The sequence below is a fragment of the Podarcis liolepis genome (assembly GCF_965112155.1).
Source record: "Podarcis liolepis genome assembly, chromosome: 9".
Taxonomy (NCBI): domain Eukaryota; kingdom Metazoa; phylum Chordata; class Lepidosauria; order Squamata; family Lacertidae; genus Podarcis; species Podarcis liolepis.
In genome coordinates this window covers 44839184-44867144 of record NC_139564.1, presented here as the reverse complement: position 1 = coordinate 44867144, position 27961 = coordinate 44839184, and the positions used below count along the sequence as shown (strand labels likewise).

The window sequence follows — 27961 nt, the reverse complement described above, 5'->3', positions numbered from 1 at the left end:
TGAAACACATTTGGATGAAAAGGAATCACATGGATTTTATTAGAGTCTACTTTGAAGTAAGTTTGTAAAATGCAATATATTAATAGCAAAGTATTCATTCTTTAAAAAAATCTGGTATGTGAAAATCTATATTTGTTCAAAACAAATTTAGAAAAGAATAGGCATTGAACTGATCACACTGGGAAGTATATTAGTACACAGAGAAATAATGAGGGCAGCTTGAATCTCTTATTATTTGAAAGCATTTCCATCCCTAAACTTTTTTGTTTTTAACATAGTTTTCTTCCTTCTAATAATCTTCAGCATCACCTGCACAGATGGCAAGTAAAGCACTCTCATAATGTCCAGAGGAAAAATGCTGCAAGATAAATAAATATTTATTAAAGATGACACATTTTTTTAAAAAAATCAGCAACAGCAACCCTGTTGCTTTCTGCAAGAACTTAATCACTTTTTAAAGGGCAGAGCTGCTGATAGGAGTTTCTGAACTTGGCATATGTAGAGCAGATATAACCAAGATGAATGGAGTTTGACGATAGTCTTCATACACTTGCAGGACAGAGAAGCAAAAGACAGAGGTGATCTTCAGTTGCTGCTGTGCCTGTTCTTTCCCAGTGAAACTCCTGTTTGGCCTAGCAGTGTCATATGCAGGTTGAGGAAGTGCAGTAGCAACACGGGAGGGTGTTTCCAGACTGGTTATTTTGGGTTTGGATTCAATCTCATACCAGCAAATTCATGCTGTGCAATTGTAGTTCATTGGCAGGTCTTATGCAACAAACCTGCTTCCTCAAAAGATTGGACTATTGTGATATGGAAATTGATGGGGATATACTTCAGAAATTGGGGGACAACACTTTCTTAGACAAACAACAACAAACAAGTCAGACTAAGAGCTCATCAAATAGCCAACAAGCTTAATAAACAGGTCACTTGGAAGTGCCTTGAGTGTGCATGATTCCATCTTGCCGCCAGTCTTACGGTATTTCATCCCTGCCTCCTGCCTCCATTGTTTTCACTTGGCCATCCAGAAGGATAGACCAACCATTGTTGTTATTTGTAGTTGGTTTATATTTGGGCCCTAGAATGAAGGCCAGGTTATGAATTCGCCGCCTCCACCTAATACAACAAACACCACCATTTGAAGGCAGACCCACAAAAACCCCCCACAATCTACGCTGTTTCACAACATTCTAGGACAGGTTCTTAGCCCATCCTGGTACATTGTATTTGCTCTGTCTGTCTGAAAAGTGGCATGGGTAGATGAATAAACACTATGCGTAATTGGAACTTCATCGTTTTTGCTAGGGATCATTATCATTTAACTACTTCTTGTCTCTGTCATAGTTTCTGTGCCAAAAGGCTTTGCTATGCATATGGTTCATACTTGCAATTCAGTGGGTTTTGGGGGGACTGATTGCAAAGTTTGGGGCCATAGTCTCTGATCTACTTTGAGGGAATCTTCTGTATACTCCTCAACTAACTTGAGATCTTGAATAAGATAACTAATTGAACATACTGGATAAGGTCAAAGAATTGCTACTTGTTACTACTAAAGGTGGAATCTCTAATATCACTTGGGGTGTCTAGCAGTGTGTTCTTGGATTTCTCCTGGTGTAAAATTGGTTGCACTGAGTAAAATAAAATATATTAAACTATATTTTGAAGAAACTCTATATTTTGATGAAATATAGTTTAATATCACAAATAAGGAGTACAGTGGTACCTTGGGTTACATACGGTACGCTTCATGTTACATATGCTTCAGATTATAGACTCTGCTAACCCAGAAATATTACCTCGGGTTAAGTACTTTGCTTCAGAATGAGAACAGAAATCGGGTGGCTGCGGCACAGCGGCAGAAGGAGGCGCCATTAGCTAAAGTGGTGCTTCAGGTTAAGAACAGTCTCAGGTTAAGAACAGACCTCCAGAACGAATTAAGTACTTAACCCGAGGTACCACTGCACACTGTGTTGTGCTTTGGAGTAAGAGCATTGCTTTCAATGTTTTTGGTGTTTTGTTTTATTTATGGAAATGACACCAACTGCATTAAGTTAAGCAGACAGTGAGCCTGTTTTGGCTTCCAAGAAGATCAGGGCAAGTATGACATACAGTAAGAACAAGGGCAGTACCACTGGACATGCAGAAATTGTATGCATGGTGCAAATAGTTAAGAGGAACAGGATTTAATCTGTTAAGAAACAAGAAGTTGGTTGGTCCATTCAGAAGCAATTACTTTCTGCGTTCTTGATATCTGAGGATATGCATGGATGTCTAAAACGATTGCTGTTTTTTATTTTAATGTCTAAATTATTACAGTCAACCCAAACATACTTACTTTGATATCATGGAACAGTGATTTTCCATATCTCTCTTTATAACGTTGTCTTATGTTCAGCAGGTCTATTTCACTTCTGGCAACCAGTATCCGTATAACTGTTTTGTTATGGAATCCTAACTCCTGAAAGGGGACAGGAGACATTTGACTGTTTTAGATGTCTGTTTTTTAATATAGCATTGAAACAGGTTAACTTTTTGTCTCAGATGATGAATTAGGATGAATGGTCATGGAATACAGCTGTGAGAAATACTGAGAGTAATAATTTTTTACTGTACAGACTGCTGCACTCTGCATAAAAGGTAAAGGGAAAGGGACCCCTGACCATTAGGTCCAGTTGTGGCTGACTCTGGGGTTGTGGCGCTCATCTCGCTTTATTGGCCAAGGGAGCCGGCACACAGCTTCCGGGTCATGTGGCCAGCAGGACTAAGCCACTTCTGGCAAACCAGTGCAGCGCACAGAAACATACTAAGGGGTTAAAGAAAAGGAGAATTATGAATCTCTCTCTCTCTCTCTCTCTCTCTCTCTCTCTCTCTCTCTCTCTCTCTTCTCAGTACAAACTTATGTATGTCTACTCAGTAAATCCCACAGAGTTCAATGGATTTTATTTCCAAGTAAGTGTGTATAGAATTACAGGCTAAGTTGCATTTATTTATTTATTTATTTAATTTATTTTGCTTTGGGACAATGAGACTTTCAAGAAAATGTGGGTTTATAATAGTAGTAAATCCCTGAGTAACTCCTGAATGATTTTTGTTGATACTTCAGTAATTGCCTGTTTGTTTAGTTAGTACAACCAACAACTTAAATCAGCCCATATAAGGAGTACCCAGATACTTGACCAGAAAAACATGAGGCTTATGGAACAATGGTGACATCTAGAGGACACAGTATTCTGAACTGCACTTAGCTGGTCAGTATGTCTTTCCCATATGGCAAGATAAATTTGCCAGTTATCTATGAAGGGGCTTTTTTCCCCAAGAGGAAGCAGTGATAAGGGAACAAAATAACTATTTGCAGGTTTGATTTTTATGATGAAGAGCTTAGAAAAATCTTGCACACTGTTATTTTTTTACAGGGAAACCTTTGTAATATACTAACGTATGCACAGTTATATTGTGTCAGATACCTCTGAAATTGCAATTGGCTAGTGTATATGCATTTGCAAGTTCTTTTTAATATGGTCCAAAATGACATTTATTTGCTGCACCATTGAGCATATGAACACAGAATATCTGTGCTAATGTGACTATTGGATACCTGTACATGAATTGCAGGTACATTTATGAACTGAGAAAATCCTTCAGAATCTGTGTCACGGGTCCTCTCCTGCCCTTCAAGGACTATGCCTGAAAAATACTTTATAGGCTCCAGTTGTCTCCTCATTACTCCACATTCTAATGCATGGGCTAAGCACTTTAAACAATGCTATAGTAGAGATCTGAGAAGTCTCTCAAGCATGGGAGTGTATGAGTCAGACTTACTCTGCAATTTACTTTAATTGGGATACAGCTGTAACTTCTCACCATTGTACTTTTCCTGCCCATCCTTTGCAGGGTGTGTGCAAATGTTAATTTTAACAGCTCACTTGAAGATCTAACTGGAGCAGTAAACTGGAGAAGAGGAGAACAGCAACTTTGAATTCGGAAATATATGCAAATTGCTGCCTTGTTGGCATTTTAAAATGCCTTTTGGCATCTGTGGCCCATAGATCTCAGGAAGGTGCAAGGAATCTGGCCATGAAGCGCACCTAGTTTTTTTCTGAGCAAGTCACTGTCTCTTATTATAATCTATTACAAAGGGTATTTGTGAGGATACACGTGTGTGCGGTATATTGTAATCCACCCTGAGCATTTATTTAGGGAATTTGTTTAGGGAAGTTTTTAATGTTTAATGCTGTATCATGTTTTAAATATTCAATTGGGAGCCACCCAGAGTATGTGGGGTATGTATGTATGTATGTATGTATGAATGAATGAATAAATAAAATAATAATTGAAAAAATATAGAGGCCTCACTGTTAACATACAAAGTGGTGTAAATGTCCTCCTCCCATGATACTGTGTGAGTGGATGAAACAGTTCATTTTCCCCACCTGTGTGTTCTATTTTTTCAAGCAATTTTCTTCCATCCCATACTGGAAGTGAGTGAGTCAGGGAGAAAATTGCTCATACATTAGATGACAGTGAGTTCAAGTAAGGGAAGGAACAAGGTTTACCTTCCTTCACCCACACACTTCTTTTCATGGTAAAAACACCAAAACAAACCTTGTTTTATACGTGAACACAAAGTACTTGCAGCTGCCCCATGGACTGACTTTGTCTTTGTCCCCAAGTGTGTCTCTTTACTACCCAGCTGTCCTCTGGGAGAAAGAGGGACAAACGATACTTTGTGGTCAGTCCTTCTCCCAAAAGGTTCTTGTGCAAATTCTTCAATAATTACTTGAGGAAGCAATGCTTATTCTCAGGAAATTAAATTGAATAGATGTTTAAAAATAAAACAGGTAAATTGAGTTGATCTGCTGGTGGGAAAGGCTCCACCCTGCTCCTTGAAATCTCAAGAAGCAACTCTTCCCAGCCCCACTGATCAACTCTCAAAAGAAAGGGAAAGTTCCTTGGGATGTCTATTCAGAAATTAAATTGGACATTGTTTGGAAGTAAGAGCTTTTTGAAATGATGGGCTGACTTTCCTGCAACAAGGCCCAGTCAGGAGTGAAGTGCTAATTGGCTAATGAAATATGCAGTATTTAGGGTTCTTTGGTGTGTATAGGGGCTTATTATCCTGTTGCCATATGCTGGCACTTTAGCTGTTCTGAATGCAAATGAAGTCTATATAGAAAATAGTGCATCTGACAGTGTCCAGGTTATTTTTCAAACCACAGAGCAGACGATTTATTGCATGATGGCACCTCCTCAATTGTTATTTCAGGTTTGTACACCAGAGGGAGTGTCAGTCCACACTGAATAGCGCCGTTTCAACAGATGGTAAAGATTTGTTTTCAGTTGAAGATGCATACAGAATCACAGAATTGTAGCGTTGGAAGGGACCCCAAGAGTCATTGAGTCCAACCCCTGCAATGCGGGAATCACAACTAAAGAATCTTTGACAGGTGGCTATTCAACCTCTGCTTAAAAATCTCTGGTGGAGAGTCCACCAATTTCTCACACTGGCATTTGTCCACTGGGAGGGCAGTTTAGAGCAGAATCTCATTCTTCTAAGCAATTGGCTATGGAAAATTTCTGATGCAGTCACTTTTTGACACCAGCTCTTCCATTCCTACCAATGTTGCCTTGTTTAAATACCATGGCCCTTAAGGCTCCTTTAGTCATTACTCATGTGAAGGGCTAAAACTCTGTCTTTAGCACTGCCCCTGTTGTCACCTGGCTCCTTCTACATTCTCACCTATTCAGAGAAATAATCTGCAGCAGATTCTTCCAGGCTTCTAAGATGTATAACTAGTGAAGGTTCCCCACTTCACATGTTTACCCTGAGCATATGGAATGCTGGAAAGAACTGCACTTCAATGAGGGTTGGTTAAATGTATGGTCCCATGTTCCCAGATGTAAAAAGTAAAAAGGTAAAGGACCTCTGGATGGTTAAGTCCAGTCAAAGGTGACTATGGGGTTGTGGTACTCATCTCACTTTCAGGCTGAGGCAGCCGGCATTTGAACACAGACAGCTTTCTGGGTCATGTAGCCAGCATAACTAAACCGCTTCTGGCACAACAGGACACCGTGATGAGTGCTTGAGCATATGGAAATGCTAGTAATCTTCCCGTCCCAGTGGCACCTATTTATCTACTTGCACTGGTGTGCTTTTGAACTGCTACAGTAGGTTGGCAGAAGCTGGGACAGAGTAACGGGAGCTCATCCTGTCTTGCGGATTTGAACTGCTGACCTTCCGATCAGCAAGCCCAAGAGGCTCAGTGGTTTAGACCACAGTGCCACCTGCTTCCAGATGTAACTAACAGGGTTTAAGATTACAATCCTAAGTATTCTTTGGGGAAAGTCATTACTGTTGAAGTGCCATAAATGTTCATAAATGTATGGTGTGGGTGCCATCTATGTCCCACCAAACTTATTTCTGAGTAGAAACATTTAGCATTAGGTTGTAAACCTGGCAGTAATTTGTATCCCAAACCATTTTTGGAAAAGTGTTGTTGGGTTGCATTTACATTTGTCACTACAAGGTGGATTGTTTGGGATTTGTGATTGACATGATTGTGATTATGAGAAAGCCCTAAAGCTAGGAAGCAGCACTTTAAAACTGAGGATTACAACTCCTTTAGAGGAGAATGGGGCCACATACAAACTAAATAATAGCAAAATTGTGCTTCTCAAATTACGCGAATACTCACGTGAATCGCATTGTAAAGTCTATATGCAAAATAAGAAGCTTTGTCTCTGACACACAGAACTGAGGGGGAAATCAGACAACAATGTTACAAACTTAAAAATTGAAACAAATTTGACATTAATAATCATTATCTGTGTCTTGGGTGGTATGAGCCCGTCCATTTCTTTCCACTTTTTGTGGATATGTTTTTCTGACAGTTGGTGGTGAATGGGTTCGAATGGGAGAAACAAACAGAATGAATGCTGATATCTGAAGTGACTTAAAATTCCATAGTTTATAGTTAGCTCTATGACACTCCAGTATCATGAACAGTGTTGGCCTTAAAATGTTTTGTTTTCCAATCTTCTAGTGGGGCTATCAACATAATTACTCACTAGAAGTTTCAAAGGCTGCAGGCAATTAATTGTCTTTGTGCCATCTATTTCATTAAATATTTTACAGTTCGAAATGGTCTCTTCAGATGTCAACAAGACCAATTCCATAGAAAAGCTGTATTTAAACTGGAGTCTAAAAAGCTTTAACCATTGTCAATAGTTTCACTGAGTGAAGATCTAGACTTCCTGAACGTGGTGCAGGAAATCTGTAGCAACAGCAATAAAACACAAGTACAATTATCTGCTCATTCAGAGTGAGCAGCAATTTTCTCCAGGCGAATAGTAGCTGGTAGGTTAGAGAGCTTATTGCAGTGTTGTTTTAAATGAACATAGTGCTTTTCCCAGATTGCATTTCATTTTTTTCCATTTTTGTATATGTGGTAATGTATTGCATAAATACAAAATGTGTCACTTTAAGAAAGGGATGATATAAAGGATATTAAAACATAAAAGTAATAGCATAGTGTAGTGAAATTTATAAATATTTTGTTACCTATTGCAACCAGTAGTTCCTGAAAGTATCCATCATAACATTGATTAATGGCATCTACTATATCTTGTCCAGAGATATTCTGAAACTCCTGGAAAACTTAAGAAAATATATGGCTGGTGAGGAGTTAGTTTTTTCTCAGTTAATTTTAATAAATGAATTGGAATATTAGGGCTCCAGTTCACCGATAGTTTGAAGATTTTAAAATAAAGATCTAATACAGTATTCAATAATTTGAAAAAAATATTGGCCTCTTTGCCAAGGAATGTGCTTTGACAATCACTACTGCTTAAACTGAGAAAAGAATAATAATAGCCTTCATCTGCCCCCGTTGCAACAAAACATGTCTCTTCTGTATCAGTCTCTACAGCCACAGCAGGCACTGCAACCTTCCAATAGTTTGACTTCACCCTGAAAGGCACACTCCTCCACTGTCTCCCAAGACAGACAGATGCCAACAACTATGGATGTACGCTGTATGTAGCAACTATAGTAGCCATTGCCACTTGCAACTTATTTGGCCAAGGTGAGAACATCAGTATGATAGATTCTATCCAGTCTATTCTCTGGCTCTTTTACACAATGGTGTTGTTTCAGATATGTTCCTTCTGTACATGGATATCAGTTCGGCACAGCAAAAAAGTGTGTGCATTGGGCAATGGACCCATTTGGCATTGTGGTCCATCTAGGTCAGCCCACATATCGGAAGATGTGTTTGGGCATGGGGGGGGGGGAGAAGCTGCTTCATAAGAAAGTAAGAAAAGCTTTGCTGGATCAGGCCAAAGGCCCATCTAGACCACCGGCTTGTTCTCACAATGGCCAACTAGATTCCTTGCAAAGCCTGCAAACAGGACTTGTGCATGACTGGTGTTCAGAGGCAAAGCCCAATTCAATGATGGAGCTAGAACATAGCCATCATGGCTGGCAGCCTTCGATAGCCTTGTCCTCAGTGAAATATGCATTCATATGTATTAATTGGCCTTCAAATGCAATCCGTTTGAATTAAACCAAGTTAGCTGATTTCTGGGAATACTAGTGTTTGGGCATGTCAAGTGCTGTATGACTCTTTCTGTTACATATTGACATAGTGAAGCCGTGATGAAAAGGAATTACCCATCCACAACTGCTGGTAGCTCTTGTTGCACAGAATCATCTGCAGCATGTTCTTGTGTTCTCCAGTTTTTTGCTGGCAGGCTTCCCATATGACCTAGATCATTAGAAGAACAACGGTGAGTGGGAGGCGATTACATCAAACAACTTTTCAAACTAATTTTGAAAATTGTTGGATACCATAGCATCCTGAGCAGCCATAACAGGATCTGCATACCCTTCTTGTCTCGTTCCCTGGAAATAAATAACGTGAAGTGAGAATTTGTGGTGATTATGGTAGTGTGCCACACCCCTTGCCCTGGAAGCCCATTTATCGCTTTAATTTGACATGGAGCTAGTTGTAGCTACTCAGATGAGGGCACTGCACACAGCTTTCAATATTGAACCATGGATACATGCACTCATATATGCACTCTTACCATCCCCTAAACCTGGTTATTTTAAACACTGTCCACCCTATCTTTCATTTTCATTTTACAGACAACAGCACATCTGATTAAACACCCACCTATGACATGCAAACCATGTTTTAGTGTTACATGAAGCTTTAGTGTTACATCCTCCCCTGCACCCCTCATGCACTCTGATTTCTGCCCCCTACTTAGTACAAGCCATAGTTTCTCATCCAAATTCACAATATCTGGCTAGTGATTGCCTTTCAAGCCAGAACTGGAATATATATTGAAAGCATAACTTCCATTTTGTGTCTGGAGGTCAAATGCAAACCATAGTTTACTGATTCAGATGCAATGGCAGACTTTGGCTTACTGTGAATCAGGAAATTACAGAGGGAGTGGGATGGCATCAGTGTGAACTAGACCACAGATACCTTGTGAATATACCATTTGAAATAAGGTGAGTGGTGAGTTCTGCTTCCACAATTAGAAACAAGAGATTTCATGTGGTCAAAGAAGTGTGTATTACAGAGACAGTGTAAGCCACCTTGAGGATCATTAGGACTGACAGGCAGGATAGAAATCTTCTAAATAAATAAAAAATAAGTTGTAGATGAAAATTCAGAAAGAAGTCTCCCCTATTCATTCTACAAAAGTTCATTTTAAAAATTCCAATCAACACAGGACAACACAAATATTTTTGCCTTTTTAACCATGCAATTCTTCAAATAATTATGCAAACTATACCTGAGCAAGGTTCATAAGTGTATCCCTAAAGTGTCCAGAGGTCTCAGAATCAATATCTTGAAGAAGGTCACTGTCATATTCTAGGAAGAACACAATAAATGCATTTCAACTACGTATGAGTAAAAGCTGATATTTCACATGTCAAAAGATGTCCAATCAATGCCTTTCAAAAGGCTAAAGAATTCTCTACTGGCTAGACTGTAGCCGTGACACAAGGTGCTTAACACTGAAAAGGTAAATAATTTCACTAGGACAAAGAATTCAAGAATAAAAGCAATCCTGCTGCGAGAAGAGCAGTAATGGTAGCTTCGCTTCGCTGAGAAACAACTTGCACAATTACCCCTTGCAAGGTGCATCTGCAGGGTGTGTGTGTGTGTGTGTGTGTGTGCGTGTGTGTGCTTTTGTGTGCTTGCACAATTAATTTGTGTGAAATGATGACCAAGCTCTTGTGAGCTGGCTGTGCACTGTGGACCATTTCATTGAATCCTTTGGGACACAGAGGTTCTGTTGGAGGGATAGAAGGTTTCTTGGCAAGCAAGTCAATGTGGAAACCCACTGAGCTGCACAACTTGGAGGAAATTAATTTGTCTCTAATATAAGGATATTGGGAACAGGAGATGGACTGGAAGGGTGTGAATATTCTACACCAAGCAGGTAAATAATAATTATCATGATAACTATGCTGCAGAAGAGACTTAGCATAGTAAGCAAAGTACGTTCTCAAACAGCAACTGCAAAAAGAGTCCCTAAAATGAAACTGTGTGAAGCATAATATCTTCATTTTATTAATGGGAAATACTGGTTCTCTACATGCTACACCCTGATTAGGAGGCATTAGGAGGAACTCAAAGATATAAAAATATATTCATATAATGTATATGAATTAATTATAACCAAATTTTATGCAATTTTAAAATTGTTTTTTGTTCCAATGTGGAATAGTATTGAGATCCTGCTCTAATGACATAATAATGCCACTTTTTTACTTAACAAATGATTCGTGGTCTGGTCCTTTCCCACATCTTCAATGAGGGAAATTAGTAGGATAACAAAAAGCTCCTTGTGGCCACAGAATAATTGTGTTGTTTTAGTTATGCTTAGTATTAAACATGGAGTTGAAGAAAAGTTTGGATTTGATATCCCCGCTTTATCACTACCCGAAGGAGTCTCAAAGCGGCTAACATTCTCCTTTCCCTTCCTCCCCACAACAAACACTCTGTGAGGTGAGTGGGGCTGAGAGACTTCAAAGAAGTGTGACTAGACCAAGGTCACCCAGCAGCTGCATGTGGAGGAGCCAGGATGCGAACCTAGTTCACCAGATTACGAATCTACCGCTCTTAACCACTGCACCACACTGGCTCACGATCATGCCCAATGGTTATCAGAACCCTCATTTTACTGCATATAAATTTTCAGAGAAATAAAGTAGAGCTGTGCATTTTATTTCTAAAACATATCTTAATTAAGGGATGGAGTAAGAAAGGTATTGCTATTGCACTTTGTTGCCTATGCAAGCCACCCCCTCTCCAAACACCTATTTTTTTAAAGCAAGGAAGAACTGGTTGGTTTGGAAAATAGAGGCATATTTAAAGCTTACATGTGCTACAGGGTGACCGCTTAATCCTATGGTGTTTGCTTGGACGTAAGAACAACTGTATTCACTGAGGCTTACTCCCAAGTAAGTATATATAGGATTGCAGCCTCAAAGTAGTTTAAGAATAATAATGACTGTAGTTTTTCTGGTGTGTGTGTATGTGTGGAATCCTGTCAGCACCTCTTCAAAGTACAATTCCCAGGATTCTGCGGGGAAACCAATGACAAAAGTAGCAGGAAGCATGTGGGTTTGTAATATAATTAGGCATTTAGCCTCTTCTAGATTGCAGCTGCAACTGTACATTTTTGCAGGAAACAATGGGGATTATTACGCATTAGGTAGGCCTCCTTCATCTGGAAGATCTCTCCATTTGATCTCGAGGCTAATATGTCAATGAGGCAATTCTCCTCTGTGCCAGCCCCCTATGTCAAAGCAGAAAAAAACATTGCTAGTATAAACAGTGGTTACAAATCCATTTATTTAGAATAAATACAGCATGCCATGTTTTTCCTCAAGTTCTTGTTTTCCTGAGAAGCAGTGATTTGAAAAATCTCATTGCTTTTTAGCAGTGCATTGGTCACTGAGCATTGGACTGCCTAAGCCTGTGACATTTTGAATTTAAGCATTGCCATTCCTTTGATAAAAAAGGTGGAAAATGAGATAAGCTGCACTAATATTAGTGATATTTCAGTTCCAAATGAAGTGTGCCAGTATTATGGTGTCCTTATGAAACAGTCAAAAAAGGTATCTGGAACCTACAGCCCATGGGTCCAATCCAGACTTCCAGGTCTCTGAATCTGGTCCATGGCACTCTCCCTTGGACACCCTTTTTCATCTCACTGACTTGCCATCTCCTTAATCTGTCCTGTTCTGCTTCCTCCATAATTGGCTTGAGGTGACCACTGAGGAAGAAAGCAATCTAGATTGGGTTGATGAAATAGAGTGCTTTCTCCCTGCTTCGCCAGTTCAGATGGATTAAATTTGGGCTGAAGAAGTCTCTCTGCAGCAAGTATGGAAGAAGATCAGGCTTGTGAAGCAGTGATAGTGCGCTCTGCTTTGTTACTGCGTATTGTCCCAGTTGCATACATGAAGCCTGGTAGCATGCTGCTATGCTAAGACTGGAACCCCAGGTGCACTTATCTGAGAATGAGTCATCTCACTGAAATTCTGAATAAATATGCAGGGGACCAGGCAATGTGGCTATTTCATGCTTAGGCAAACCATTATGGGAACAAGCTTTCAGTCCACGTAGAAATAGCTTCACCATTGACAGTTGCAATGGGTATGTTTGTGTGCAGAATTGGAGATAATAGCAGGACAATAGTAGCTATTAGTTCCACATGTTGGCCATAAAAATTAATTTGTGATGAACAATCAGCTGCTTTTGTTCTGATTCATGGTCCTTGTTTATAGTGATACACAAGTTTGTTCCATGCTTTTTAGTCAAATTAAATGATTAAATATATACCTAAAATCTGTGGAATTACCAATTATCATGTACATATTTTCTCCCATTTTATTTATTTATAAAATGCTTATACCACTTGGTATGTTAATAATCTCTAAGCAGTTTACATAAACAGTACTAATCAATAAAAGTATCTAAGAGCTAGGTAAAAAGACCCCTAAGTAGTATCAGTTGCCAGGATAGACCTCTAAGTTGTAGCAATTGCCAGGATATTGTCCTGTTCACCTCTGTATAGTTCCATCTTTATTTCAGACATTGAGGTAGACTGCAATGTTTAGCTGGTGATATTGTGAGGTTTAGCTGCTGATAATATTGCAATGTTTAGCTGCTGAGTTCTTGCGATGTTGAAAACCAGATATTGCCTAGCCCTTACACACATTGTGATTCACAATACATTGCCAGCTCAAATATTATGAAACAGTTATCACGATGTGAACTTCAAAGTGGTTTTGGGTGATATAATGATATATTGCCCAGCCCTAGTAATTACTATCTTTGTCTCACAAATTATGCTAGGGAGGGCATTCTAGAGATTGGGGGTTTTCATCAAGAAGATCTTCCACATCACCATTAAGAGACAATCTGCGGGTTGTGGAATGACAAGCAGGGTCTCCTTGGAAGATCTTAGTGATCAGCTTGGTCTGTCCAAGGGGGAGGTGGTTTGCTATCAGAGGCAGTTCAGCCGGTTCTGGTGCACTAGGTGCCGAGCCTAGAAGGCATCTCAGGGTGTCACAACTGTGACATAGTGAATGGAGCAGAACAGAAGGCAAGAGATAGAGGCCACTGAATTTCAACCTCGCACAGGGTGCTGCTAAAATTTGAAAGACCAAGGTCCACCCCTGCTGCTAGGTAGCCTGGACTTAATATTGATATATTAACTCCAGATTCAATAATAAAATCCTGACCTTATGGTCTGTAGCCAAATCTCAATAAATAAACTATATATAAATGTCTACAAGGATTCAACAAGTACCTTCATAGCATGCCAGAGTTCATGAGCATCATATGATGCAGGTGGATACATCAGGCCAACCATAACTTCCTTGAAATGACCCGAGAGAGTTTCTTTCAGGTCCAGTAGTAAATCCTTGGGGAAAGAAAGAGATTTTTAGTTATCCTGCACATCCGGCATTTCTCAGTGCAAATTCATTTCTTTACTGTATATGAGTGATGGCATAATCATGTGTACTGTACAATCTTAGTAATAGTGAGGGGGTGTTCTGCAGCTTTGTCACACTGAACATACCAGGTAGAAAACCACTTACCCTCAACAACAACGGAAACTGTGAGAATGATCAGGAACATACCAGAGAGTAAATCCTTTTGAACTTAGTTCCGAGTAAAAATGCTTTGTATTGCAGTGATAGCTGCCCAGTCCTGACCCAGTTACCTGGGGGTAAGCTCCACTGAATACAGTAAGGCTTCCTTCTGAGTAGACAGTGTCAGGCTTCATTTGCAAATCAACTCCACTTGTAAATAAAGGATTCAACACTCCCCATGTTTCCTAAGAAATGGTTGGCTGCTGAAGCATTGCAATTAAAGAATTTAAAGTGGATTGGTGACCTTTTCCTTCAAAATTATAGGAAGGGCTTCACCGTTTCTTTCATCTAGTGCAAGGATTTTATTTTCAGTATAAACAGGACTCCATTTTTGCACCTACATGCACCACTTTTAATCGTTCTCTGAGATGTGGAGGAAAAATGAAAAATGGAATATTTCAGGATCAAATCAGAAACCTGAATGGCTTCTGTAATTACAGGGCTGGCCCTGGAAAATCAGGATGCTTGGAGGGTATGGAATTTGTGTGTGTGTGTGTGTGTGTGTGTGTGTGTGTGTGTGTGTGTGTGTTAGAACTATTCCCAGAATGCCTAAGCCCCCATTAAAATTACTTCATGTGTAGCTGTGGATATTGTACAAAAAATTGGCATGATCAACTATATGAGTGCCTATCACCTGTTGGAAGGTTTGTTCCTCACACCCTGCTTGGTGCTACCACAGCTGGTGCAATGACCATCTGTTAAAGGAGGCAGACACCCACACCCCTGGTGTAGTACAACTCTAGAAGGGCTCACTGTGTACACAATCCTTTGATACCAGATATGGGATTTGTAATTTCACCCTGTTTACCATTCTTTGCATGTATGGTACTTCTTTCAGCAGCTGAATCCTCACTCAGCCTCCATCCATAGATGAATCATATTTACTGGGTAGGAGCATATTGTCTTTTCTCCATTTTACCAGCCTTTATTTTGCTTTGATCACCAATTCAAGGTCTAGATTTTGATTGACTGAATCAAAACACAAGGGGATGTGTCCTCCAGTGCAACTTGGCTTTAAGTGTTTCTTTGTGAATTGTGTATGATTACTTTCATTACCAAGGGATCTAGCAATAAAGGGGTAATATAAACTATAAATGAAATATAGCACGGCTAATGCAAAAGCTGCTCTCAGAAGGCGAATAATTAAAGGTAACCACAGGCCCAGTGAATATAATTAACATAGCAGGCAGAGCAGCAATGAGGAAAGAGACATACAAATTAAAAATGAATTTATGATGAAGAAACAATATGTAATCTTTGCTGAATGCACATTAGATACATTTGACAGCCACTAAATCACATGTGGAATAGAAATTAATTCATTAAGACATTTGCTGCTGACAGCATGCCTGTAGGAATTGATTAATAATACAAATGGAGACTAATTAAAAATTACCCCCTGCAATTAGAACTAGGGTAAATGGAGAAGAGCAGTGAAAAATAAGACAAGACAACTAACTCTGAATTGTCATTATTAACATTTTCTAATTATCTCGGTTATGAGAAATAAGCATAGGGTAATTGTAAGAAGGCATCTCAGAGAAGTTTGTGCTTAGGTCTAAATGAGAGAACCAGTTTTGATATTTTAATGGAAATGTGTGTCTCAGTGGAACTATATGCTTCAACTTGCATCTGTTTTTGCTTTTTTAAAATTCATTTTGCAATTTGCAATTCATTTTAATGCCAGCGTTTTCAAGTTCCTCATTAATGATCTTAGAACTGAAAGCAACAGCCTTATAGCTATTTTAGCTTCTCTGCAACTGTTCTGAGCTGTGTCAGCCTTTGTTGGCTCAAGGGTGTCTTCCATGGACCCATGGATATCAGTCAGCAGACAGGACAGTGATCCTGGTCCCTTGATGCAGTCATGCAGTGCACTCCTTTCTCTCTGCATGTAAAGACTATGAGATCATCTCAAAGGTGGGTATAGTGTGGCATCAGGATTTTCCCAGTCCTGATACCTGATACAACAGCTGATACTTGGATAAAGGTTCTGGGTTGCACGAAATTTTATCTGACAATCACAATTGCCACGCACACACACATTTATTTAGGATACTTATAGCCTGATTTATAGCCCTGCTGGAAATGGCTTACACAAATTCTCATGCTAATCATATCAGCCACAGAAATGGCCCTATGATGGCAGGCTAATTCAAGTGGCATTTCCTGTCCTCCACTTTGATGATCTTTGGCTGTCCTCTGAGGTAATATCTGAACAGAATATTAGGTACTATAGAACCATCAGAAGCATTATGGAGGAAAGGCTTTTCCTTTAAGTTTCCACACATCCCATTTAAGGATATTTACCAGCCAATGTGATTGTTACATTAAGGATGAAGAGGCCCAGACCATCTGTTTTAGGTGAGAGTAAATCCTTTTTTGGAGGATTTCATTTTAAAAGAACATTTCCTGGGCTAAAACACCATGGCTGCCCACAGTCCAACCCAGCCCTAGATAAATCACATGATCTAATTCAGACATGGAACTGTTCTTACTGGTTTAGGGAAACAAACCTGGGTTTTATTGACACGTTTCCTTAAACCAAGGTTAACGCTAACCAGAAGGGTTTGGACATGTCCAAAACTCATTCACATAATGCCAAGCCATAGTTTAGCATTATGCCTCAACACACCCAATTAGCTCCTTCAGAAAGAGTTTGCAAGGGCCTCCCACCATGCTGCCATCCACTAAGTCTTGGATGTCGGATTTCAGGACAGACAAAAACTAGTACTTCTTCACACAGCACGTAGTTGACCTATGGAATTCACCTCCACAACAGATACTGGTGGCCACCAACTTGGATGTTTTTTTAAGCGAATTGGACACATTTATGGAGGCTAAGGCTATGAATAGCTACTATCCAGGACTGCTGTACTCTGCTTCTCCTGTTGGAGGTAGTAAGATTCTGAATACCAGTTGCTGAGAATTGTCGCTGGGGAGGGTATTGTTATGCTCAGGTTCTGCTTGTGTGCTTCCCATCAGCATCTGCTTGGCCATTGTGAAAACAGGATGCTGGACTAGATGGTCCACTGGCCTGATCCAGCAGAGCTCTTGACATGTCCTAATGCTCATTCTTGGGACCAAGGAGACCTGCAACTCAAAGGTGCTTTGCAGTAGTGTTTCTTGAGCAGTAGCATCCCATATTGCATGAGAATATTTTTGGAAAGTTGTAAAAATAAATAAATGGTTGGAATAGCATCAGGTGTCTGCTTGTATGTGCATTTTGTTCATAGGGGAGAGAGAGAAGAGATTCCATTATTCTTATTCTTATTCTTGCATTTATATCTCCATTTTTTAAAATCCAAGGTGTTCAAAGAGTTCAAGGTGAAATGCATGGTTTCCCTCCTCATTTAATACCCACAATAACCCTGTGAGGTAGGTTAGGCTGAGCGGCAGTGACTGGCCCAAAGTCATCCACTGAGCTTCATTGCTGAAAGGGAACTTGAACACTTGTCTGTCCCTTAGTCTGACAATCTAACCACTACAAGAACTCTGGTTCACTTAAACTGGTGCTTTTTAGATTCTGGCATATAGACTTCATCCAAGTAGACATGACCCATGAAGGTAAGTCTTCTGCTGGATCAAAAACAGGACACTGTCAAAGTGATGGAATAAGAACTTTATTAGCCCACAGACCTGAAGTTCCTATGATGACTGTGAAGCAAATAGTTCTTCATTCACATGTAGCCAACAAATGAGATGGCAGTACTTCTGGATACACCAGAAAAATATATATATAAAACTAGTACCAGTGATAGGAATAGGAGACTGAAAACTATAGTTGTGAACAAAATGATCAAAACCTACCCTGCCATACATGTTCCTGTAAGCCTCGGCAATCATGAGTCTCTGAGCATTGCAGCGCTGCGTTAGAATATTAATTAGAACGTCTTTATCACAATCTTTAAGAGAAAGAAAATATAATTATTAGATTAGGGAGCAGTTACTTGTTTATCATGCCAGTGTTATTGGCACTGGGCAGTGGTTACTGTGCTTTATTCCACTGTGTTAATTGCATTTCCTGCAGAAAAATATCAACAAATGAATATCCCATTGGCATTTACAATCCCCAGTGGTATTTAAAGTACTTATGTGCCTGTGACTTGCTGGTGTGCCACTGACAAATAGTTAGCATTATCAGATGCATTGCCATATCTCTCAAGGGCAATGGACACGAGCACATCAAGAGAATGGATAATGGCTTTCATGGAACAAGAGCTCGTCATTGCGTAAAGATTTATATCTGACCCTTGTGTTTACATCCTTCAGATACTGTTTAAATCTTTATTTTAATGTTACTGAGCTCCAGTTTTTATGGCTACTTACAATTGGATTACTGATTGAAACTACATATATATGTGTGCAAAGGGATTGTATAATAAATACAATCTTTTATTTTCTGTTTCCTTCACAGTAGCCTCTGAGTAATGCTCCGTGCTTTGGGAACCCAATTCTAAAAAGAGAAGAAGAATGTGTATGGTTTCTGGCTTATGATTGGGGTTTAGTACTAAAATGATAACTTAAAAGCAGTGATTTAAAAACTGTTCTGGGCAATCCTGGAGGATGTCAGAACTTTTTCAGGAGTTTCAGTAGCTTATCGATAAGACAAGATCATTATGGACAGGCACATTTTCCTAGAAGACAGCTTGCCTACCACTAATGATCTGGAGTGTTGAATATAGCGAGATAGGAGCTTGGAAAGCCTTTGTTTTCTTCTTGTTAAAGCTGGTGTTTTTTCTTTTTTAAAAAATACTTCTGAATATAATTAAGACTCTTTTGGGTTTTTTCCCCATAAAGCAGGGAGTGAAAAAAATGATTCTCCTTTATTTTCTTAAAAGGTTTTCACAGTATTTTTTGTCTGCTGAATATACTCTTAATTCTCCCCAGTGATAATGCTGGACTGTATCTGTATCATCTGTATCTGTATCATCTCCCACCTTTCTTCCCAAAGGAGCCCAGGGCTATAACCACATCAACAACAAAATAGCTAAAACCTAAACACCTAAAAACCAGAGTTATAACATCCCCAAAGAGTTAAAAATACTATTTCCCGATCAGGGAACCCTTCACACACACACACACACACACACACACACACACACACACACACCAGGACCCCCATCTTATCAGGAATTGGTCTTAGTCAATTGGCCCTTATCTAGTCCATCACTGCTTCCAGTCACCAGTCCAACATTGTCACATCATCTCCTGATTCTGATGGAATGGAAAGATAGAGCTGCATGTTATCAGCAGACTGAGGACGCCATGCTCCAACTATCTAGATGGCAGCTCCCAATGGTTTCATATAGATATTAGATAGCACAGGAGACAGAATGAACCCTTGTGGAACCCTACAACTCAAAAGCCATTGAGTTGAGTGACAATATCCTAGTACTTTCTGGTAGAGACTCACAGTGTCTCCAAATCCTACCTCCCTGCAAAACTCCAGAAGAACACCATGGCCAATGGTGTCAAAAGCTACTGAGAGGTCAAAGAGAACCAGTAGGGTCACACTCCCCATCTCTCTCTCCTAGCAGAGATATCAGTCAGGGCAACCAAGGCTGTTTTGGTGCCAGACCTGGGCCTGAAACCAGACTCGAATGGATCTAGATAATCTGATATATAACATTTCTTCTCTGCCCTCCCCTCCCACTGGCTTTTAGTGCTAGTATCTGTACATCCATTAAATCCAAAGAAATTTCAGAATAAAGGATTGGTTCTGAATGTTAGTTAAGATATTTGCATACCCATTCCTTGTAGAGCTCCCCCGAGAACCTGGGCATCCATAACAGGGTCAAAAGTAGGAGCTGGGAAGATTGTCCCTTGAATCTGTTGAGAGAAAAGAAATGTGAGCCTTTTTATTTTATTTTATTTTATTTATTTATTTAAATTGACCTATTTTTTAAAAAAGCAATGCCCTGGTGGTCAATGTAGGCCTAAGCTAGAACTACATATCTTTGCATTTTAAATGTATGGAGGGGTCCAGATCAGGCCTCTTGAACCTGCAGTTTGAAAAGTAAAAAAGTTACTACTTTGAACACATGAATATTTTTAGGAGCACCTTAGAGACCAACTAAGTTTGTTCTGGGTATAAGCTTTCGTGTGCACACTTCTTCAGATACACTGAAATAGCAGTCACCAGACCCTTGTATATAGTGGCAGGGTGGGGTGGGCTTTTTCTCAGAAGGGTAGTAGGAGATGGCTACTCTCCTACTCTCCCATCTCCTACTACCCTTCTGAGAAAATCCCCACTTCACCCTCCCACTATATATCAGGGTCTGGAGCCAACTGACGATTCCCCGGTAAGATCCTCCCCCTATTGTGTGGACAGGTAGTCCCTCCCCCTACCTGGCCTGATCACCTTGGCAATGCCTCCCCAGGCGGGATTGGGCAACTGGCTGAGGTAGGCGGAGATCTCCAGGTATCCCACCTGGGGAAGGCCAAGCCAAGCCTGTGCTAATGGTGCTACATAGGGTCCAGGGGGCTGCACATGACCACGCAAAGGGCGCCCCCCATTTAATGTGGGGAGCGGTCATTGTAAGCTGCTCTAGGAGCCTTTTTAGACTGAAGAATGGGATAAAAACTCCAGTGCTAATAATAGTGGCTTATGCCCTCCAACATTTCTCCTATGAAAATAGGGATGTCCCATTCCATCATAATAATTTTACTATTTATACCCCACACACTGGGTTGTCCCAGCCACTCTGGGCAGCTTCCAACATATATAAAAACACAATGATACGTTAAACTTTTTTTGAAAAAATACCTCCTTCCCTATACAGTGGTACCTTAGGTTACATACGCTTCAGGTTACAGACTCCGCTAACCCAGAAATAGTGCTTCAGGTTAAGAACTTTGGTTCAGGATGAGAACAGAAATTGTGCTCTGGCGGCGTGGCGGCAGCAGGAGGCCCCTTTAGCTAAAGTGGTGCTTCAGGTTAAGAACAGTTTCAGGTTAAGAACGGACCTCCGGAACGAATTAAGTACTTAACCTGAGGTACCACTGTACAGGATTGCCTTCAGATAGCTTGGGAGTCAAATAATTGCATAAAACCCTCCAACATTTCTCCAATGAAAACAGAGACATCCTACCACACCCTCTAACATTTTCCTCATGAAAATAGGGACGGCCTAAGGAAAAGCGGGACATTCTGGGATCAAATCACAAATCGGAATGGCTTCTTTAAATCAGGGATGTCCCTGGTAAATAGGGACACTTGTAGAGTCCGATGGCTTAGATCCTCTGCAATACAAGTGGAAGGAAGTTGATACAAGGGTTGCCAATGCCCTTCTCCCTGCCCTCCAATCTTCTGCCTCATCCAGAAAGCGCTCAGGAGGATTAAGCAAACCTCCTGAACAGCATGAGATGGGATTCAGGACACTGCTGGGAGAGAAGGAATGTCCCAAACCATCTTGTATAAGCATACATTTTTAGCATAGATTTTCCTTTTGAAATAGGCACCGCCACTTTTTCTTATTGGGACAGAGCGGAAGTGGAGAGCTGCTTTGTCACACCTAGATTGTCTTTGAGATAACCACTAGGTAAACAATTTTTTTCCTTCACATTGAGGCTCAATTGGTGCCTTTGTTATATATCTTTAGGCACCAGGCCAATTAAAAAAAACCCCTTTCCTCCCAGGCCTTTGACTAATTAACAATCTATTACTTTTAAAATTGTGTGTGGGGGGGTTAATGTTTCTGTTTGCTATTGTGCTATGTGTTTTTATGTATAGTTGTACCTTGGTTCTCAAACATAATCCATTCCAGAACTCTGTTCGACTTCCGAAATTGTTCAAAAACCAAGGCGTGGCTTCCGATTGACTGCAGGAACTTCCTGCACTAAGTCGGAAGCTGTGGAAGCCACATCAGACATTTAGCTTCCAAAAAACATTCGCAAACTGGAACACTCACTTCCGGGTTTGCAGCGCTTGGGAGCCAAAACATTTGAGCCACAATGCGTTTGAGAACCAAGGTACGGCTGTATTTATCTTGTAAACCAACCTGTGATATTCAGATGAAGGGTGATGTAGAAATATAATAAATAATAATAAAAACTAATAATAATGTGTAAACCTTGGAGTTCAGCTGGCTTTAAAGCTTTGAATTTAAGATAATTTAGTTTTTCTCTGTACATAAGTTGCCTGTGCAGCCATTTGAAAGAAAGAAACAAAACCACTCAACCCACTTGCATTTCAGCATCAGATTTAGAAAAGAATGCACATTCTTTCCTCTTTGGCACTTTCCTAATTCATTATCAACTTAGAATTGAAATTATTCTTCCAAAGCACCGCTTTGAAAATATTGATAACAGAAATAAAGAATCCTTGGCAAGAAGAAAAAATGTGTAAAAGTTTGAGAGAAATAAGACCTTAAATACCCTCTGGTGAATAAGATACCTCACCAGGCTCCGATATATTCAGCTAACACCTCCCCATAGATCAGAGTGAATTATTAGAAAGGGCATTATACTTGTGCCATCGCTGGATTCCAGCAGCTTTGACACAGCAATCTCATCACAATAACTCCTTCTGCAGATTAGTCTAAAATATTTTTCAGGATGGGAGAGCACATCATAAATCAAAGTGAGGAAGAACCTGCAGAGTCGCTAAGGTTCCTCCTCCCCCAAAATAGAAAACATGTGTTTGCAACTGCTGTGAGACAGATCACAAAATACTGTGGATAATCGACTACCGAGCTACCCTAAATGCGGTCTACAAAAGAAGAAGAAATAGAAAAATTACCAATAATCACCCTCCTTCACACATACATGCTGAACTCTAAAATAGTTACTGTAAGAGCCTGTGCTTAAATCAATATTGTACAATTGAGCTTTTTCCCTCCACTGTTGCCACCAGCTTCTGGAAAATAGGAATAAAAAAGGATTGTTGGAACAAAAAGGTTGCCAGTGAGCTGTTGATTTCAGATAGAACAGAACAGGGCCAGTTCCGTATTTCCACTTATTTTGGGGATAGAAATGAAGGTTGTCCCACAGTGTCCTGATGCAGATAAAACATGGGTCACCACCTTTGCACCACCAAAGCCAAGGAAACGCATTACCAAAACTTTAGACAAATGAAGACCGATTTGTATAAAAGTTGCGTGTGCCATTTTTAAAATATGTATAGCTGTAGACTTACTAAAATTTAAATAGAAATGCAATATATTTCACCATAGTGGGAAAGACTGTGATCACTCAGTCTGTTGTACAGATGCAGCTGATGGCTAATAGAGGCTTCTCTTACGTAAAGTAGGCAACCTTTCCACCTTAAATAAAACACTAACAGTATCTTACCCATCTCTTACCCAAGTCAGGTGTGGGCTTGCACAATCCCTCCACTTCTTGCCCCTGCAATATCCCTCCTCACTTCCCTGGCTACTGTGAACTATGGTAGAGAACTGTGCCTGCACTGGCACCAAGGGTTAGAAAGCTGCTTTGCAAACCTAGTTAAACCGAATTAAAGCTGAACAGTATTAGAATTTACCTTGGTAAGCGCCAGTGCAGATGAAATGCCACGTCTTAGCTACTACTAACCAGAGAAAGGGTGGGAGGTAAGAACTGGTACCAATCTCCTAACCATGGATAAAAAATTGAATGCATGTAATACTAGCAGAAAGCAATCAATCAATTCTGGTCTAGTTCAGCCACAAACATGATGTTGGTAAAGAAACATCCTATGCACATATTAGATTATCTGGTTACTTCCAGTAATAATAATAATAATAATAATAATAATAATAATAATAATAATTTATTATTTATACCCCACCCATCTGGCTGGGCCTCCCCAGCCACTCTGGACGGCTTCCAAAAAAATATTAAAATACTGTAATACATCAAACATTAAAAGCTTCCCTAAACAGGGCTGCCTTCAGCTTCCCTAAACAGGGCTGCCTTCAGATGTCTTCTAAAAGTCTGGTAGTTGTTGTTTTCTTTGACATCTGATGGGAGGGCATTCCTCAGGGTGGGCACCACTACCGAGATATGCACTGCTGGACTCTCAAGTTGAACCAGCCAACCTGTGCTGGTGGGTTCTTTTTCCTTCTGATGATTCTGTGGTACATAATATTCTAATGATTAAAAACTGCAATCTGAAGCATGAACAGCCTTCTGATAATATTTGTTTAGTAAGTCACTGTTCTGATAAAGAACAATGGAAGTTATGCTTTCATAGAGGGAATGTTTTACGACTGGGAATTCATTTTAAAACAAACTCTGTTTCATACTTATAATTTAGATCTACTTTTGCAAACAGGACCTTTCTGATCCAGCTTTATTGCAAATTACCAACAACAACGAGCCAAGGGAAATTTCCATCCTCTGTGCAATACATACAGAAGACAATAATAGTTCCTGCTTCTTAAATTATATATGGTTGCATCCAAAGAAAGACCATCAACATGGGATAAAGCATCCCCTACCACTCTCTGGAAACCATTTGGATCCATTAAGTGGTGGGGGTGGACCATGTGAATCAGTCCCACCTCCCTGCAGAGGGGAAGGTTCACGATTATGAGAAAAGCTTCACCTGTTGACATTCTGCCTGTCTTATTACTGAGTTACCTGATTTACCTTTAGATCCTATACAGCAGTTTGTAATATTCTGAGCACTGATTTTTTATTTTTGCTGAGGATGAACCTGAAAGGAACTAATCTGTTTTGTAAAAGGACAAACTTGAACTGGAATTAGTTCCTTTTTGAACAGGATGATTGGGGACGAGCATGTGGAGAAACGGAAGAGAGGGTGGAATGGAATATTCTGGAACATTCCATAACTGATTGCCTGGAACTCTGAACAGGAGCATTCCACACTGCAATGATTTGCTACAGTTCTCACTTGTTTTCTTTTATTCTGCAGGAAATTGGATGTGATATACTTATTAATGCCAGTGCCCAGTCTGTGAAATATCAGTGTCTGCATTGTGGAGAAGGCTAGTGCATGGATGGTTAAGCCCAGCAACAGTGGGACAGTCTTTTTTGACCTTCCATTCCTAGTATTTCATACATTTGATCTTGGACTCCACCCCATCCCCATTCCAAAGACTAACCAAGCAATGGTTATTATGCTGTGGTGTGAGATGAATTACTTATGAAAGTAGGTTGAAATCTGATTCACTTGTTATAATGGAGCCTTTGTTTCAGCTGATACAACTTTACACATAAGCAATATCACACGTGAAGTTCTACATAGTTGCTTCTCTTCTATTTACTTCCCAGCTCACAAGTTACACAGCTCACATAATTAGATCATATGCAGAAGAGGTCTTGAGAGGAAATAAACAGCCAATTTAACAAGTGAGTCAGCCCTAAGCTGTCCTTCTGGACATAACTATGAAATCATTTGCTGTGTTTAAAAGGCAGCACTAAATCTAGTTAATCTAGACCCATAAGCAAAACATGTGAATTATTCAAATATTATTGAACTTGGGTAATCAAATATGAAAGAAATGGACTAGAAATGAAAATGACTAATACGGTGCTAGAAAAATAAGTGGGATCAGGGTACATTTCCTCAAGGAAATGGATTGTCAGTTAAATTACTGCAAATATTTTCCTTCAGTTGTATAGCTAGAGAAAGATCATTTGTGGCTATGAAAGTCTTCTATTGATTTTTCAGAGCAATTTGTGAGGCATACACTAAAAGCATTTTGAATGGATAAGAATATTACTGGCAATATTAATAATGAACTCTATAAGAGACACCATTGTCCTCATACATGGATTAAGCAATATATTGTCGAACGCTATTAATGTTATTCCGCATAGTACTGTTATTTATAGATGTCTTTTCAGTATAATTAAAGGTAATTAAGACCACAATCCTATACTCACTTACCTAGGCATAATCCCTGCTGACCCCCATGAACCATAATATACAGATTGTCAGCTTTATTTTTTAAAGAGCAAGTTTCTAGGAGTTATAGAACTTGAGATAGGAGAGAAAATGTATAAACCCCGTTCTTCTCATTTTTATTAGAAATTCACCTGCTCCCCCCTTTCAGTGTTTTACTTTGCCACCCCTAGAAAAATCCCTGTTCAACTCAGTGAGATTTACTTTTGAGTAGGCATTTATAGGATTGTGCTATAAATATTCATCATTAAACAAAGCAGGCTTTAATAAGTCACCAAATTATTCTGCTCCTAGATGGCAGATGGACTTCAGTCTGTCTGACCAGTTTCCCACCAGCAAACTACACTTCTGATGCTTCTTGGGGAAAAAGAAGCAAAGGTTAATTTGAAAACTGTGGATAATTGTACTCACGTAGTTCCCGCTATACATCTTGGCACAAATCTCCAAGTAAAAAACTACTTGGATGGTGGGTGCAGAAAAGAGACCGAAAAAAGAGAAGAGAAGAAGCTCAAATGCTGTAAAGTTGTTCAGTTGATGAACTGGTAGGACCAGGGCAATCAAGCTGATTATTTTCTCCAATCGCTTTAGGCTCCAAGGTAACCAGGTGGGAGGAGAACCTGATAATGTATGTACCTTGCTTTTGCAGAGTCACTGAGTGTACTTAGCCATTACTCAGATATGAATAAACAGCATTATTTCATAAAATAAATAACACCCTATCTCCTACTGTGTTGAATCAAGAGAGAGAATTTAAAAAATCACAGAACTAAGCGTTAAACCTACAGAAATACTGGTGTTAATGATTTACTTGAGCAGGGCCTTGTTCATACTTTCCTGTTTCTGACTCAATACCTGATTATGAATGAAATACAGAACATTTCACTCACTCACTCACTCAATCAATCAATCAATCAATCAATCAGTCTCCTTTATTAGCATAAAAAGTGCATCATATACATGGATAAGAACACAACACAGTTAATGAAACATAGTAGGAGATACTTTAGGATAAAACGGTCTAGACATCATGAGGTACGAAGATGGTTCTTAGAACCTATGGTGACGTAATTTCATAGCGTCACTCAAAAATCTTGTCATAGTCTCCACAACGTCATTACTACAATTGTTCAGCAGATAAGACGCCCTGGAAGAGACAGTGTGATAAATCCCCTCCTTCAGTAAAGAGGCCAGATACTTATCATATATTTTTGCATAAAATGGACAATAAAATAAAACGTGTGTAATGGATGTGACCTGTTTTGTGCCAAAAGGGCAATATATTTCAGAGTATGGTCTTTTTGAGAATCTGCCTTTCAAAACTGCAGATGGTAAGACATTAAATCTTGCGAGGGGTAGGTGGGGGTCGTAAAGCTGGTGTAAATATGGAGTGTCCTGGTCAAACGAGGGTGGAATTTCCAACCCCAATTAGGAAAAGGTTTTGTTGGCTGACTGCAAAGGGTTTGGAATTCACTTTCTAGGATTCTGCACCTGATTGTCTGGAATGCTTCCAATTGTGGGAGCATAAGCAGTGACTCGAGTGATAGGCCACAGGTTCTGATGTTGCTCTCAATGCAAGCTAGCCATTTTAGTGTGGGATTCTGCCAGCACATGGAAAGTTAAAGAAGACGGATCGGACATGAAATGAAAGTGGAGGCAGAATTTTATAGTGGTGAGCCATGCTTTGGTTTCCAGCAGCCTTTGTCCAGTTTCCAGATAAATGGCTGCATATAGCACACAATTTGGCAGCCCCAGGATTTTGAGCAGAACTTTGGATTGCATGTGTTCCAACGATTGGTTAACTGCACCATTCCATAATGGAATGCCATACAGGAGTCTTAGGGCTACTTTGGTGTTAAAGACCTGCAGCTGGGACAAACTGATTCCATCTGTTAAAGAAGAAATGGGTAATAGCCAGAGCTAGAGTA

At 39.8% G+C, this 27961-nt stretch overlaps 1 protein-coding gene across 1 annotated transcript; it reads right to left on the bottom strand.

Annotated features, from left to right (window-relative positions):
* Positions 1-15: 15 nt before the first annotated feature.
* Positions 16-26604, bottom strand: ANXA10 (annexin A10). The gene is made up of 12 exons (XM_083520342.1): positions 26448-26604; positions 19936-20017; positions 17996-18090; positions 13843-13956; positions 11733-11823; positions 9808-9887; positions 8846-8899; positions 8669-8762; positions 7559-7654; positions 6693-6751; positions 2336-2458; positions 16-358 (listed from the first exon to the last, which is right to left on the bottom strand). Exons 1-12 carry the CDS (start codon positions 26463-26465, stop codon positions 290-292), a joined length of 975 nt encoding a protein of 324 aa, XP_083376468.1. The 5' UTR covers positions 26466-26604; the 3' UTR covers positions 16-289.
* Positions 26605-27961: the final 1357 nt, after the last annotated feature.

Coding starts and splice junctions, on each gene's coding strand:
- ANXA10 (XM_083520342.1), bottom strand. Junction 9,888..11,732: donor GAAGGAGGCCTACCTAATGC/GTAATAATCCCC, acceptor TGTTCTTCCTAG/AATATGACAGTGACCTTCTT. Junction 8,900..9,807: donor CACTTATGAACCTTGCTCAG/GTATAGTTTGCA, acceptor ATTTATTTCCAG/GGAACGAGACAAGAAGGGTA.